The sequence below is a fragment of the Bufo bufo genome, chromosome 6, assembly GCF_905171765.1.
Source record: "Bufo bufo chromosome 6, aBufBuf1.1, whole genome shotgun sequence".
NCBI lineage: Eukaryota > Metazoa > Chordata > Amphibia > Anura > Bufonidae > Bufo > Bufo bufo.
Window position 1 is genome coordinate 105,309,525 of NC_053394.1, and position 15,400 is coordinate 105,324,924.

Consider the following 15,400-nt stretch of genomic DNA (forward strand, 5'->3'; position numbering starts at 1 on the left):
TTATCCTTCCTAGGCCATATTGCGGCTGTAAAAATGACTCTCTTACCTAAGATCCTGTATCTCTTTGAGACTTTACCTGTTCCGGACCCTCTTAAAGATTTGAGATCTGTTCAGTCCCAGCTCCTCAGATTTATATGGGCTGAGAGGCACCATAGGATCCCTAGGGATGTACTTCTCTCTAGCAAGTCTCAGGGTGGTCTGGGAGTACCTGACCTGATCAAATATTATTGGGCAGCTCAATTACGGTGCATCACAGCTTGGGCATCTCTGCACCCATACTCTATCTGGATGCAGATAGAGAGACTCTGGCTGGCTCCTATACACCCTAATTCTCTGCTATGGTCTAACCCATATAATACACCATCAACTAGAGATCTTTTGGGACCCATGGCCTCCACTAAATCAATTTGGCGGACCTGTAGTAGTAGGTTTCCCCTAGTCTCTCGCCATTCTTCTATGACCTCCTTTTTATACCATCCTCTACTCCCAGCGAGTCTCACAGAGGAGCCTTCTCAATGCATTTTACTGGTGTTACGTAGGAGAACAGCATCAGAATGCAAGTGCATATGACGATAATTACATAATCAGACTCGGCATCACTTACACTATACACTGCTTACTCTAGTTTGGGGAGTGTTTTGGAGCGGACAGATTCCTTTTAAGGGACGGTATAGAATTTTCAAGCCAAAGACAGAATGACTCACCTGGAGGTAGGCTGCCATAGATGACAGCACATTCTAATCCACGCGCCTCGATCTGCCGGCTGACAGAAAAGATGTCATTCTTATTGAAACAAACTATACAGTCGCCAGGCCTGAGGTTATTCAGTGACTGAAGTGCATGATCCAAAAGTTTAAGAGAAGTCAATCTTTCGTAATTCCGTACCTTAAACAAAAAAAATAATAATATTTACACCGTATATATAATAACAGCTTCTTAACAAAATACACACTAATTGGGATCAGGGTCATGTCACAGGTAACCTAATCATGGTGGTTACAGAAATCTCTTGGCCTATACTGTACTGTACCACTGTGTGCCACACTGAGTATTTTGAGAGTAACCAATATTGTGGAATATAGCATGTCATGCCAACCGTATAGCAGCAGCCCATGCACCATCAACATGTGTAGGCTCATATTCACTAACTGGACTTGAAGGGTCTTTCCTCAGGACAAGTAATCAATATCAAACTGCTGGTGGTCCAACGTCCACACCCATGCCAATCAGGTATTTGAAAGGGAGCTCCTCCAAATGCTGCAGCTCAATCCCATTAATTTGAATAGCCAATGTGAGAGGCTGAAGAAGATGCTGCAGTGTTTGTCGAAGCCCGGTGGCTACTTCTAAAAGTTGCCGGGAGTTGGAGCCTCACCAATCAGATACTGATGACATGAGGATAGATCATCATAAGTGCCAGAAAACCCCTTTAAATTCTCCTCCACTGCCAACAAGGATCTTTATTAGGTTTTTGACCAAAACCCAATTACTGCAAGAGAAAAACATAACTGCATACAAACCGTATTTTTCGCCCCATAAGATGCATTCCCCCACCCACCCCAAAAGTGTGTGGGGGAATGTCCCTGCGACTTATGGGGTGGATACTAATGAGCGCTTCCATTATGGATTTTAGACAAAGAGTGCATTAGCATACCCCATGGTAAATGCCCTTTTATAGAGGCAAATGAGGTTGGGGATTTGTCCCAAGGTAGGAACTTCTCCTATCGTTTGAATAGCATTTTTATCTATTCTGCTAGTAGACTATAGGGAAAACAATAATTTACACTGCCGATATCTACAGCTATACATACTGGTTATCACTATAAAAAAACATAACCAAATAACAGACACAACATCAGTAACTTTACCTCTACTTCTTCACCCGTGGTGTACATCAGTTCTGTCACTAAATGAATAGCAGCCGCCTCGCCACATAGATGGATTTCTTGTGCGCAAAGCCCTGGAATAGAAATATTGAACAGTTTGAGTTAAAAAGAAGAAATTGGGGTCCAAATCAGAGAAAGATGGGGTACAAAGAGCAGAAAAGGAGATAATGAAAAGTAGCATAAAATGCTGTTACCTAGAAGTGCTCTTGTCCAAGCCCACCCTCTACCAGGATCTCTTACCATCTGAATTTCATCTATCACAGCTACCTCATCTAAAAAAAAAAATGAAGAACAAAAAACTGCACATTTGTTTCCTAATTCCTGAGATAATGATGTGATGTATTGACTGTTCATGACGTTACATACAAGGCGTGTTCACACTGCACATCTCTACTGTGCACGCTGCGTGTGCTGAGGGCTTTCCTTCAGGATCAACATGTATCAGCTCCTCCCCGGTTATTAAATCACAAGAAACACCCTGCAGAACAAAGAGATAAAAAAGGTCATACATATTTTCTGAAGCATTTCCTAAATATCACAGTTTTAATAAAAAAAACTAAGTTAGGTGTACTTTTGCAATAAGTCACATGCTGGCTGAGTAGTTAATACGAGTATTTTTCGCCCTGGTTAGTGTATATACTGCTTGTAAAATAAAGAAATATACAACGTTAAACAAGTCTCACCGCATCGTTGCTCTTCTTGTAGATCTCATGTGCAAGCAGTTTTAACGGGCCACAATATATCCCAGACTTGGCACTCAAGTATCTCTGGATCGCATGGTACGTTTTGCCACTGTTTGTAGGTCCAGAATGAAAAATTATTTTGCGCTGAATGGCCCTTGCTTCAGGATACCTATACCAAAATCAGAGCAAGAATGGATTATACTGATGGGGCCGAGAGCGTTATACACTCATCGACAAAACAACAACAACGCTGTAATGATGATATATGTAAGCGATTACAATATTAGAGCAAAAGGATAGGTTTATTGGGTGAAAACTGTATAATTGAAAGTAGGCTCTAGGACCCTGTTGGGCCGGCTCTAGCCTGGACATGAAGCATACAATTTCCGTATGGTATTCTACAGCACTTTTGCCCACAGATGTTGCCGCTGGGCCTGTAGATCCTGCACTCTCGTAGGTTGCTGGCGTCCTAGCTGGTCCCATAAATGCTTTATTGGTAATAAATCAGGTCATAGGGAACAGCAAGGAAGCGTTGTAATCTGGCGGAGACATTCGGCAAGCATTATCCTGCTGAAAAATGCCAGTTGAAAGCCCTGCCAGGACACTGATATTTCTATCTGGAGGCATTATTTGCAAACTGAATCATACACAAGTGTCCGTTCATGCGGACTTTTAAAGATGTTGAGTGCCATGCAACAAAGAATTTATAGCCTCATGGTACCCATATGGCATTAACATACATACCAATTAGGAGGTAATCTCAAGTCACTTATTTTTCGGAGATCATCGATACAATCCAGCATCGGGAAGACCTGTTTAGCGTGCCTCATGAAGAATGGGAAAATGTCATCCATGTGACCTAAAATAAGGAAGGTGGCCATTACTAAAGGACAAAACTATTCATCACAGAAAGCAACTTCAGAACACTCAGCAAGCATATCAGCGATGGCACCCTGCCCTAATGTTCAAAACGGGCATTTCTATAATAAAAAAAACACTGCAGAAAGTTGCACTATTGACTCGTAAGGGTCTGTTGTAGCACATAGATGAAAAATAATCCCATCTGAGTCAGGTCTTCGAGATTTCTCAGCTACAAGCCAAAAGGATGTGGCGTTTCCTTGTGTTGTCTTTACAGCATTCAGTAAGGTTCCTTCTTCGCAGACCTCCCGAACAAACATTTTTGACATGTTCTACATAAATATAAATAAAATATGAATAAAAGTTCCTTTATGAACAGCAGTCCACGTACCAACTCCACAGCAGATATCATTCAAGACGATGTGAAGATCTACTTGCAAAGTGTCCGTTTCCATAACGTATCTTCTAAAGCTGATAAAGGCTTGATGAAACAGACGAGCTGTAAGCAAGTCCAATGAGAATTCAGTTAGTCCCAAGTTCCATTGTATCTTTACTACATTCTGCTTGGGATCAGTCCTGGGACAAGAGATACATGCTCTGTACAGACAACCAGAATGGGGTTACCCAGAGATGTGAGAATGAAGCCAGAAGAATCCACAGTGTGGACTGACTTTATAGCTTTTAGGCTACATGCACACAAACGTTAGGGCTCCGTGCCCGTGCTGCGGTCCGCAATGCATGGGCACAGACCGTGGGGCAGCCGCATGCGGACCCATTCACTTGAATGGGGTCCACAATCCGCACCGCAAAAAAGTAGTGCATGCGCTACTTTTTTGCTGTGCGGAGGCACGGCCAGAAACACCACGGAAGCACTCCGTAGTGCTTCCGTGGGGTTACGAGCCGTGCCTCTGGTCCGCATCTCCGTGATTGCGGACCCATTAGGTGCACGATCCGTGATGCGGAATACACACGGCCAGTGCCCGTGTATTGCGGACCAGCTGTATGCGGGCCGCAATACGGCCACGGGGGGGCACACGGTCGTGTGCATGTAGCCTTAATCTGCAAAATTATATTTTACATATAATCTTGTTTTACGCTTTAAAGGAGTAGGATCATGAACGACATTTATCACCCATCCACAGGACAGGTATAAATGTATGAACACTAAGGGTAGACTTGCGGGATCATCCACCGACCACGAGAGCAGAAACCCCCAAGTACCCAGAGTGCACGCGTGACCACCACTTCATTCGCTGGCTATGAGTGAACGGAGCAGCAGTCACACATGCAAAATAATCCAACGTGTTTACAAAAGGAATTGAGAGACCCCTGTCCTGTGCATCACAGTGGTCAAATCCCCATCGATCACATTTTATCACCTCTCCTGTGGGCAGGCCATACATGTTGTTAGTTCAATAACATAGAAAGGTGGCTGCCCAGGTCTAATTAGACGTCAGTGGAACGAATGACCCAGTCAGTAAGCATGGAGATGATTTCGTTCCGGCTTATGGCAGAAGTGGACACATTGCTTTACGAAGCTGTTGGGCCATTCCAGGAGTCAGTGATTATTTCAGTAGCCATCAAAGACTACGGGCTACATGCCCAGGAGACAGGATCATTGCTCATCTACCTTGGATCAGATATGGCATCTAAGGCCTGGGCTACACTGCAACTTTTTATAGCGCAGCTGATCGATTTTAACTATTGAATGACAGCTGCAGCCCACAAGATTGCATTCAACTGAATGCATTCATGTGGACTACAGCTGTAAATAGTTAAAATCAACCAGTTACGCTACAAAATGTTGCAGTGTAATCCAGGCCTAACAACACAGAGCAAACTAAGATCCATTCATTTCTTACCATCCAAACCATTCTCCGCAGCCAATTTCTGTATTTCTTTTCTTCTGTAAAACTTGTTTAAAATGTTCAGAACTTCACCTAGAAAACAAGTATCTTCTATTAGAAGGGACGTGTGACTGAGACTCACTGTAAGTTCAGGGACCAGCAGTAAAGACCTATACACACATCCCCAGTCAAGGAGCCTTAGTTGTTCACATCTTAAAGTGACCGTTTGGGAAAAGAATTAATTCCAGCTCTAAGGGTACGTTTGTATCTGTGGTAGAGGATCCAGCGGGCTGTTGGACCAGAGAGCAGCCTGCTGGATTCCGCCAGATCTCATTGCCTATAATGGGGTCTGGCGGTGATCCGACCACTTCCTGGCATAAATGCTAGGTTTTTGGCCAGAAAAAATATAAAAACGTTGCATGCAAAAATCCGTGCTGGATCAGGCATGCTGCAGATGTGAACGAACCCTAACCTCATACCTGCCATTACAGAGCTCCAAGGGGATGTTCATATTTACTTTTTCATGGCAATCAGTTCAGGTCTTGAGCAGTGGTTATCATGAGATGCCTGCTAACCAGCACATTGGTTAAAGGGAACCTGTCATCAACGTTATGCTGCCCATACTAACGGCAGTATAAAGTAGAGACAGGTGAGTGGATTTCAGCGGTCTGTCATTTAAAAAAAGGTAAAAGTAAGTGGTTGCTGAGAACCAACATCACAATCCTTGCAGACTAGGCCTTGAAAAGAGTCACGACCACCTGAGAAGAGTCCTGGTTATTCATGAAGTCCTGCTCTCCTGCTGATGACTGACAGTCTTTCTTCTACCGAGTTTTCTCCCTTTCTCTCTAGGAGAGAACTGCCAATCATCAGCAGATGGACGGGAGTGCAGGAGATTAGGAATAACCAGGACTCTTCTCAGGGGCTGTGACTCTTTTCAAGCCCTGAGCTGCAATGATTATGATGCTGGTTGTCGGCAACCACCTACTTATAGCTCATGACTGACACCCCGCTGAGATCAGCATTTCTGTCACTACTTTATGCTGCCCTCAGCGAGATCAGCCTCAAGTTGATGACAGGTTCCCCTTAGGCTACATGAACACAGCAGTGTTTTTTTGCGGCCTCCCTTCAGTTTTTTTTTGCAGATCGGTTGGTTTCCCATTCATTTCTATGGATCCGTTAAAAATGCAGTGTAGTCAACCATTTCTTTTCCAAGTCCGCAGTCAGTGTTTCCCGTCCGCAAAAAAAGTATTGCATGTCCTATTCTTGTCCGCAATAAACGTTTTGCGGACCCATTGAAGTCAATGGGTCCGCAAAAATATGCGGATGTCATCCGCATCAGATTTTTTTTTTTACGGATGGTTGCTGGGAAACCTGTATATATTAAATTTCAAGAATTACAGCTTTCAGGTTTTTTTTTGCGGAACTGAAGACACACGGAAACACAACCTACAAATTTTGCAGACAAACGGAACGGATGTGGATGTAAAAAAGAAAACCGGCCGGCAACAAGCAAACGCCCATTGTCGCGTGTTCCCAGAAGTCTATGTACGGGAACGCGCGACAATATGCCCCAAAGAAGCTCCTGTACTTCTTGGGGCATAGGGCGTTTTACATCGCGTTCGTACGCGCTGTAAAACGCTCAGGTGAGAACCATGCCCATAGGGAAACATTGGTTCTTGCCTGTTGAGCGTTTTACAGCGCGTAGGAAGGCGCTGTAAAACGCTCAGGTGTGAACCCAGCCTTAGGCAGAGCTGAGAAAATATGACTCTTCTATGGTCACACAAGTAAAATATGACTCTTAGGGTACATTCACACGACCGTATTTTTGGCTCCGCATCCGTTCCGCAATTCATTTCAATGGGGCCGCAAAAGATGCGAACAGCACACAATGTGCTGTCCGCATCTGTAGATCTACGGACAAGAATAGGCATTTCTATCATGGGGCCGGCTACATTCACACGGCCAGTATCAGTGTTTTGCGGGACCGTGTACCCTTATATGTTAATTTGCATAAAAGGCGGGAAGTACAAAAATGCAGAATATTTATAGAATTCGTCTGCAAATGAAATTAAAAGTGCAATTTATATGTTTAGGGTAACACAATGAACATTTAGAAACGCTCAGTGAGGGTAGCATAGTAGAGGTGATAGGTTCCCTTTAAGGCACGGTCTAGGCGGTATTTCTGCACCATTCATAATGAATGCCATCACTCATACAGGCGACTTTTGGGTAACTCCTCCCACACTGGACATTTTAGAAGACTGTAACCTAATGTTCTCCCCATCACAAGGATAAATTGATAGCCACAAAATAAACATAAAAATCAAAAGTACAATAATCCATGTTCAGAAATTAAACAGAATTGTATCTGACGGGAACAACTTTATTAAATGTGACAAGTGACAAAAAGGGAACGGTTATTGGTCGGACATAGCAGAGATTTAGGACTGCAATCACAACATCATCATTAAAGCTCTTCCTCTATTCACGTGAACTGGAGTTAGGGTACTTTCCCACTAGCGTTTTTAGAATCCGGCTGGCAGTTACGGCAACGGAACTGCCTGCCGGATCTAGCAATCCGTATACAAACGGAAACTCTTTTTTCTGGATCCGTCTCATCTAGAATAACGGATCCGGTATTTAATTTTTTTTTCAAAGATCAAAAGAGAAACCCACTCCTCCTATATCCCGGCGCCTGCGCAGACCAGAAAACCGGATACGGCAATTTCCAGAACACTTGGTACCGGATCCGGCATTAATACATCTCCGCACGTGCGGTATTGTTCCGGGATTTTGGCCGAAAAAAATACTGCAGCAAGCTGCAGTATTTTTTAGAGGTCAAATACCGTACAAGGGACGGAACGGAAGACATCCTGATGAATACTGAACTGATTGCTTTCCATTCAGAATGTATTAGGACAAAACTGAAGCGTTTTTTTTTTCCGGTATTGAGACCCTTTACCGGATTTCAATACCGGAAAAGAATAACGCTAGTGTGAAAGTACCCTTAGGCTTCTTTCACACTAACTATTCCATTTTGTCCCTATTCATTGTCAATGGGGACAAAATGTAACTCAACAGAATGAAATGCTCCAAAATGCATTCCGTTCTGTTTAGTAGCGTTCTCATAACGGAGAACAAACCGCATCATGCTTCGGTTTTCATTCTGTCATGGAATGCGGAGCAAAACAAATCAGTCATGAACTCCATTGAAAGTCAAGAGACAGATCCGTTTAAGGCTACTTTCACACTTGCGTTTGGAGCGGATCCGTCTGGTGTCTGCACAGACGGATCCGCTCCTATAATGCAAACGCTTGCATCCGTTCAGAACGGATGCGCCTGCATAACTGTTTTTTTCAAATCGGATTTTTCACTTCGTGAAAATTCTTCTACAATTGCTAAGTAACCATGGCAGCCAGGACTGCAATAGCATCTTGGCTGCCATGGTAACCGATCGGAGCCCCAGCGATTAAACTGGGACTCCGATCGGAACTCTCCGCTGCCACCAATGATGGGGAGGGTCGGTCATTTTAATTAGGGGGGGGGGGGGGGGAGGCCGCACTGGCCACCAATGAGTTAAATACAGGGGAGGGAGGGGGGGCCGCACTGGCCACCAATGAGTTAAATACAGGGGAGGGAGGGGGTCTGCCCCCTCCTGCCTGGCAGCACCTGATCTCTTACAGGGGGCTATGATACGCACAATTAACTGCTCAGGTGCGGCACCTAATGGGTTAATTGTGCGGATCACAGCCCCTTGTAAGAGATCGGGTGCTGCCAGGCAGCAGTCATGTACACAGTTCTTAGTATATTCTAACTCTAAGCGTCCCCATCACTATGGGAACGCCTTTGTGTTACAATATACTGTCGGATCTGAGTTTCACGATCTAAGTCAAATCCGATGGTATATTCTAACATAGAGGCGTTCCCATGGTGATGGGGACGCTTTAAGTTAAAATATACCATCGGATTGGAGAAAACTCCGATCCTATGGTATATTAATAGGGACTCCTGACTTTACATTGAAAGGCAATATGGGACGGATCAGTTTGCAATTGCACCATATTGTGTCAACGTCAAACGGATCCGTCCCCATTGACTTGCATTGTAAGTCTGGACGGATCCGTTTGGCTCTGCACGGCCAGGCGGACACCCGAACGCTGCAAGCTGCGTTCGGGTGTCCGCCTGCTGAGCGGAACGGAGGCCAAACGGTGCCAAACTGATGCATTGTGAGCGGATCTGTACAGCCCCAATGCATTCTGAATAGATGCGGATCCGCTCACAATGCATCAGTTTGGCACCCGAACGCAGATTGCAGCCTTCAAACGGAGCTCACAAGCGGAACCCCGAACGCAAGTGTGAAAGTAGCCTAACTCTGATAGAAAACAGATCCGTCCCCCAATGACTTTCAATGGAGTTAATAACGGATCCATCTTGGCAATGTTAAAGATAATACAACCGGATCCGTTCATAACAGATGCAGACGGTTGTATTATCAGTAACGCTCATAATGATGGACCATGTGATGAGCGCAGTGACATCACCAAAGGTCCTTTTCATCCCAGGTCCTCAAAGAAGAAGAAAGAAGACGAGCCGGGCTTCGCGAACAAGTGGATGAGGTGAGTTTATTTATTATTTTATTTTTTTAACCCCTCCAGCGCTATTGTACTATGCATTCTGTATTCAGAATGCTATTATTTTCCCTTATAACCATGTTATAAGGGAAAATAATAAAATCTACACAACACCTAACCCAAACCCGAACTTCTGTGAGGAAGTCCGGGTTCGGGTCTATGTACCAAACATACCATTAAAACACATTAAAACGCTTTGCACTCGTGTGGAAAAATCGCGCATTTTCCTACAACGCCCGTGTGAAAGACGCCTTAGAGTACTTTCACACTAGCGTTATTCTTTTCTGGCACTGAGTTCCGTTCTAGGGGCTCAATACCGGAAAAGAACTAATTAGTTTTAGGCTTCTTTCACACGACCGTATGGCTTTTTCAGTATTTTGCGGGCCGTTTTTACTGGATCAGTTTTTTGTTTCCGTTCAGTTTTTCTGTATGGCATATACAGTATACAGTAAATACATAGAAAAAAATTTCAATAGATGGTTCCGCAAAAAAGGAACAGATACGGATGAATTTCCCTATGTGTTCCGTTTTTTTTGCAGACCCATTGACTTGAATGGAGCCACGGAACGTGATTTGCGGGCAATAATAGGACACGTTCTATCTTTTAACCGAACGGAAAAACGGAATGCATACGGAGTACATTCCGTTTTTTTTGCGGAACCATTGAAATGAATGGTTCCGTATACGGATTGCATTCTGAATGGAGAGCATTCCGTTCAGGATGCATCAGTTAAGTCCCTCTTACGTTTCTTGGACGGAGAAAAAAAAAAAAGCAGCGTGCTGCGGTTTTATCCCCGTCTAAAACTCCGGAAGACTTGCCCATTGACATGTATTAATGCCGGATCCGGCCCCGAGTGTTCTGGCAAAACGGATCCATTTTTGCGGTCTGCGCATGCTCAGACCGCAAAAAAAAACTAAAAAAAAAAACGATTAGTTCTTCCGGGTGACACCGGAGAGACGGATCCGGCATTTCAATGCAATTGTCATACGGATCCGTCTGACAAATGCGATCAGTTGGCATACATTTTGACGGATCCGGTGCTGGAATCCTCCGCCACAAGTGTGAAAGTAGCCTTAGCTGCAATAGCAGTCCACCCAGGACCCCTCTAGCATCTCCCACGTGCACCCCAGACTCACTCTTATTAAGAGGCTGGGTCAGTTCAGCTCCAATGTCTGACTCCGGGCTTTCGGTATTTTTAAGCTCCACAGGGATGAATAATGAGGTGTCCAGGCGCTTCTCGTTATCACTAGAGAGAGGTCTGCACAGGGAGCGTGTCCTCGACCATCCTGTCAGCGAGCTGAGGACCCCACTGCCGCGCTGTGTAGGAGACTGCAGGCTGCGAGTAGATGCCTGAAAGCAGCATCTGGCCAACGAAGACACCCTCTGCCTGTACATGGCGGGGAGGCCGCATACACCGGTCTATAGAAGCCGCCGGCCACTGCAGGCACTAACGTTCCAGCCAGCGAACACCCAGCAAGAGCAGCATGACTACAAGCGACGCAGTCTGATGACGTCGGCAAACCCTGCATGTGGATGACAGCATGCCATCCAGCGGCGCAGCCTGATGATGTAGGTGACCCAGCAGGTAGAGGAGAACAGCGCGACATTTAGCGGCGCGGCCTGGTGATGTCACAAGAAAGGCCCCGACACATAGGTGGCTTGGATAACGCCTGCGTGACATTGACAGGTCAGGGAGTTAGATGGGGTGGCAGGCTATAATGATGAAATAAGCGGTATTCTAAAAAGAAGGTCCCGTTTAACTGCTGAAGATGAATTCCTTGATAAAGAAGTACACTGCTCAAAAAAATAAAGGGAACACTTAAAGGGAACCTGTCACCAGGATTTTGTGCATAGAGCTGGGGACATGGGCTGCTAGATGGCCGCTAGCACATCCGCAATACCCAGTCCCCACAGCTCTCTGCGCTTTTATTGTGTTAAAAAACCTTTTTGATCAATATGCAAATGACCTGATATGAGTCCTGTGTCCGGAGATGAGTCAAGCGGAAAGGAGCCCAGCACCGCCCCGCGTCCTCCGAATCTCCTCCTTGCTGGCTGACGTCACAGAGCTGGAGCGCCGAAATCTCGTGATGCGCAAGCTAGCGCATGCGCAGTGTCGGCATCATGTTCATTCCCTGTGCTGGCATCAGCACAGGGAACGAACTACGCATACGCTAGCTCGCGCATCGTGAGATTTCGGCGCTCCAGCTCTGTGACGTCAGCCAGCAAGGAGGAGATTCGGAGGACGCGGGGCGGTGCTGGGCTCCTTTCCGATTGACTCATCTCCGGATACAGGACTCATATCAGGTCATTTGCATATTGATCAAAAAGGTTTTTTAACACAATAAAAGCACAGAGAGCTGTGGGGACTGGGTATTGCGGATGTGCTAGCGGCCATCTAGCAACCCATGTCCTCAGCTCTATGCACAAAATCCTGGTGACAGGTTCCCTTTAAACAACACAGTGTAACTCCAAGTCAATCACACTTCTGTGAACTCAAACTGTCCATTTAGGAAGCAACACTGAGTGACAATCAATTTCACATGCTGTTGTGCAAATGGGATAGACAACAGGTGGAAATTATAGGCAATTAGCAAGACACCCCCAATAAAGGAGTGGTTCTGCAGGTGGTGACCACAGACCACTTCTCAGTTCCTATGCTTCCTGGCTGATGTTTTGGTCACTTTTGAATGCTGGCGGTGCTTTCACTCTAGTGGTAGCATGAGACGGAGACTACAACCCACACAAGTGGCTCAGGTAGTGCAGCTTATCCAGGATGGCACATCAATGCGAGCTGTGGCAAGAAGGTTTGCTGTGTCTGTCAGCGTAGTGTCCAGAGCATGGAGGCGCTACCAGGAGACAGGCCAGTACATCAGGAGACGTGGAGGAGGCCGTAGGAGGGCAACAACCCAGCAGCAGGACCGCTACCTCCGCCTTTGTGCAAGGAGGAACAGGAGGAGCACTGCCAGAACCCTGCAAAATGACCTCCAGCAGGCCACAAATGTGCATGTGTCTGCTCAAACGGTCAGAAACCGACTCCATGAGGGTGATATGAGGGCCCGACGTCCACAGGTGGGGGTTGTGCTTACAGCCCAACACTGTGCAGGACGTTTGGCATTTGCCAGAGAATACCAAGATTGGCAAATTCGCCACTGGCGCCCTGTGCTCTTCACAGATGAAATCAGGTTCACACTGAGCACATGTGACAGAGTCTTGAGACGCCGTGGAGAACGTTCTGCTGCCTGCAACATCCTCCAGCATGACCGATTTGGCATTGGGTCAGTAATGGTGTGGGGTGGCATTTCTTTGGAGGGCCGCACAGCCCTCCATGTGCTCGCCAGAGGTAGCCTGACTGCCATTAGGTACCTAGGTGAGATCCTCAGACCCCTTGTGAGACCATATGCTGGTGCGGTTGGGCCTGGGTTCCTCCTAATGCAAGACAATGCTAGACCTCATGTGGCTGGAGTGTGTCAGCAGTTCCTGCAAGACGAAGGCATTGATGCTATGGACTGGCCCGCCCGTTCCCCAGACCTGAATCCAATTGAGCACATCTGGGACATCATGTCTCTGTCTATCCACCAACGTCACGTTGCACCACAGACTGTCCAGGAGTTGGCAGATGCTTTAGTCCAGGTCTGGGAGGAGATCCCTCAGGAGACCGTCCGCCACCTCATCAGGAGCATGCACAGGCGTTGTAGGGAGGTCATACAGGCACGTGGAGGCCACACACACTACTGAGCCTCATTTTGACTTGTTTTAAGGACATTACATCAAAGTTGGATCAGCCTGTAGTGTGTTTTTCCACTTTAATTTTGAGTGTGACTCCAAATCCAGACCTCCATGGGTTGAAAAATTTGATTTCCATTTTTTTATTTTTGTGTGATTTTGTTGTCAGCACATTCAACTATGTAAAGAACAAAGTATTTCAGAAGAATATTTAATTAATTCAGATCTAGGATGTGTTATTTTTGTGTTCCCTTTTTTTTTTTTGAGCAGTGTATAAAAACGAAAGCAGAACATGAAGGAGTTGTCAGTTGCGACTAGTCACGTGACCAATTGCGGTTTCTGAGGTGCCTTTAGACTCTGTCCACACTTCTTTCGGTTCTTTTTCTTAAAGGGGTTGTCTCACTTCAGAATGTAGCATTTCTCATGTAGATACCGTTAATACAAGGCACTTACTAATGTATTGTGATTGTCCATTTTGCTTCCTTTGCTGGCTGGATTCATTTTTCCATCACACTATACACTGCTTGTATCCAGGGGTTACGACCATCCTGCAAACCAGCCGTGGCCGCGCTTGGACACTATAGGAAAACATGCTGGCAGGGAGTGTGCGTAGGTAGGGTTGTCAACCGGTAAGGTATTTTAGTGGTCCTGCCAGTAATTTTTTTTTCTACATTGCCGGTAATTTCCTACCAGGACTGCTACTAACGAGCGCTTCCATTGTGGAGCGCTCATTAGTGCAGCCTTTACACCACCCCCACCTGTTAGTTAATTAAAAAAAAAAAAAAAAAAACACTCACCTCCTCCATTTGCTTGCATAGCCCACCGGAATCTCAGTACATGACCTGCGAAAAGTCATCACTCTGGGGTGCAGGTCCTGTCCTGAGCTCCCAGTCAGCAGTGAGCAAACAGCGGAGCGAGCAAATGGAGGATTTTTTTTTTTTTTTTGGCAGAAGCAGAGAAGATGGCACTGATGGGGGCATCATTTTTCCGGGGGGCACTAATGGGGCATTATTCTTCCGGGGGACACTATTCTTCCCCGGGGCACAAATAGAGGGCATTATTCTTCCTGGGGCACACTAATGGGGGCAATATTCTTACTGGGGGGCATAATAGGGTCATTACTCTTACTGGGGGGCATTACTATTACTGGGGGGTAGGGATCGACCGATATAGATTTTTTTAGGGCCAATACCGATAATTTGTCAACTTTCAGGCCGATAGCCGATAATTTATACCGATATTCTGGGTATTTTTATTTTTGAGAAAAAAAAAATGTTCCTACACAAATCTGCTGAAAATTAATATGTTTATTGTTAACGTGTATTATTATTTTATTTTTTTGTAAATCTTTTTCATTTATACTTAATATTTTTTTTTTTTTTACTAACTTTTAGCCCCCTTAAGGACTAGAACCCTTGTCCTATTCCCCCTGATAGATCTCTATCAGGGTGAATAGGATCTCACACTGTCCCTGCTGCCCTGTGCTTTGTGCACACAGCAGCAGGGAGCTGAACATGGCAGCCAGGGCTTCAATAGCGTCCTGGCTGCCATGGTAACCGATCGGAGCCCCAGGCTTACACTGCTGGGGCTCCGATCGGAGGAGCAGGGGAGAGGGGATCCTGTGGCCACTGCCACCAATGACTAATACTGGGGGGTGGGGGGGGGGGGCGCACTGCGCCACCAATGATTAATACTGGGGGGCTTGGGCGCACTGCGCCACCAATGAAGATACCTCTCTCATTCACATACAGATGGCGGGAGCTGGCTGCAGAAT

At 45.8% G+C, this 15,400-nt stretch overlaps 1 protein-coding gene across 1 annotated transcript in view; it reads right to left on the reverse strand.

The window, feature by feature from the left end:
* The window catches only part of SUPV3L1 (Suv3 like RNA helicase), a 35,649-nt gene extending 24,212 nt beyond the window's left edge, over nucleotides 1–11,437 (reverse strand). The window contains exons 1-9 of the mRNA XM_040438047.1: nucleotides 11,040–11,437; nucleotides 5,287–5,364; nucleotides 3,816–3,923; nucleotides 3,311–3,425; nucleotides 2,567–2,735; nucleotides 2,250–2,361; nucleotides 2,078–2,155; nucleotides 1,866–1,957; nucleotides 705–885 (exon numbers count right to left, since the gene is read on the reverse strand). Coding sequence (XP_040293981.1) covers nucleotides 705–885; nucleotides 1,866–1,957; nucleotides 2,078–2,155; nucleotides 2,250–2,361; nucleotides 2,567–2,735; nucleotides 3,311–3,425; nucleotides 3,816–3,923; nucleotides 5,287–5,364; nucleotides 11,040–11,298 — 1,192 coding nt within the window. The 5' untranslated portion in view covers nucleotides 11,299–11,437. The remainder of the gene's footprint in view (nucleotides 1–704; nucleotides 886–1,865; nucleotides 1,958–2,077; nucleotides 2,156–2,249; nucleotides 2,362–2,566; nucleotides 2,736–3,310; nucleotides 3,426–3,815; nucleotides 3,924–5,286; nucleotides 5,365–11,039) is intronic.
* Between the last annotated feature and the right edge of the window lie 3,963 nt (nucleotides 11,438–15,400).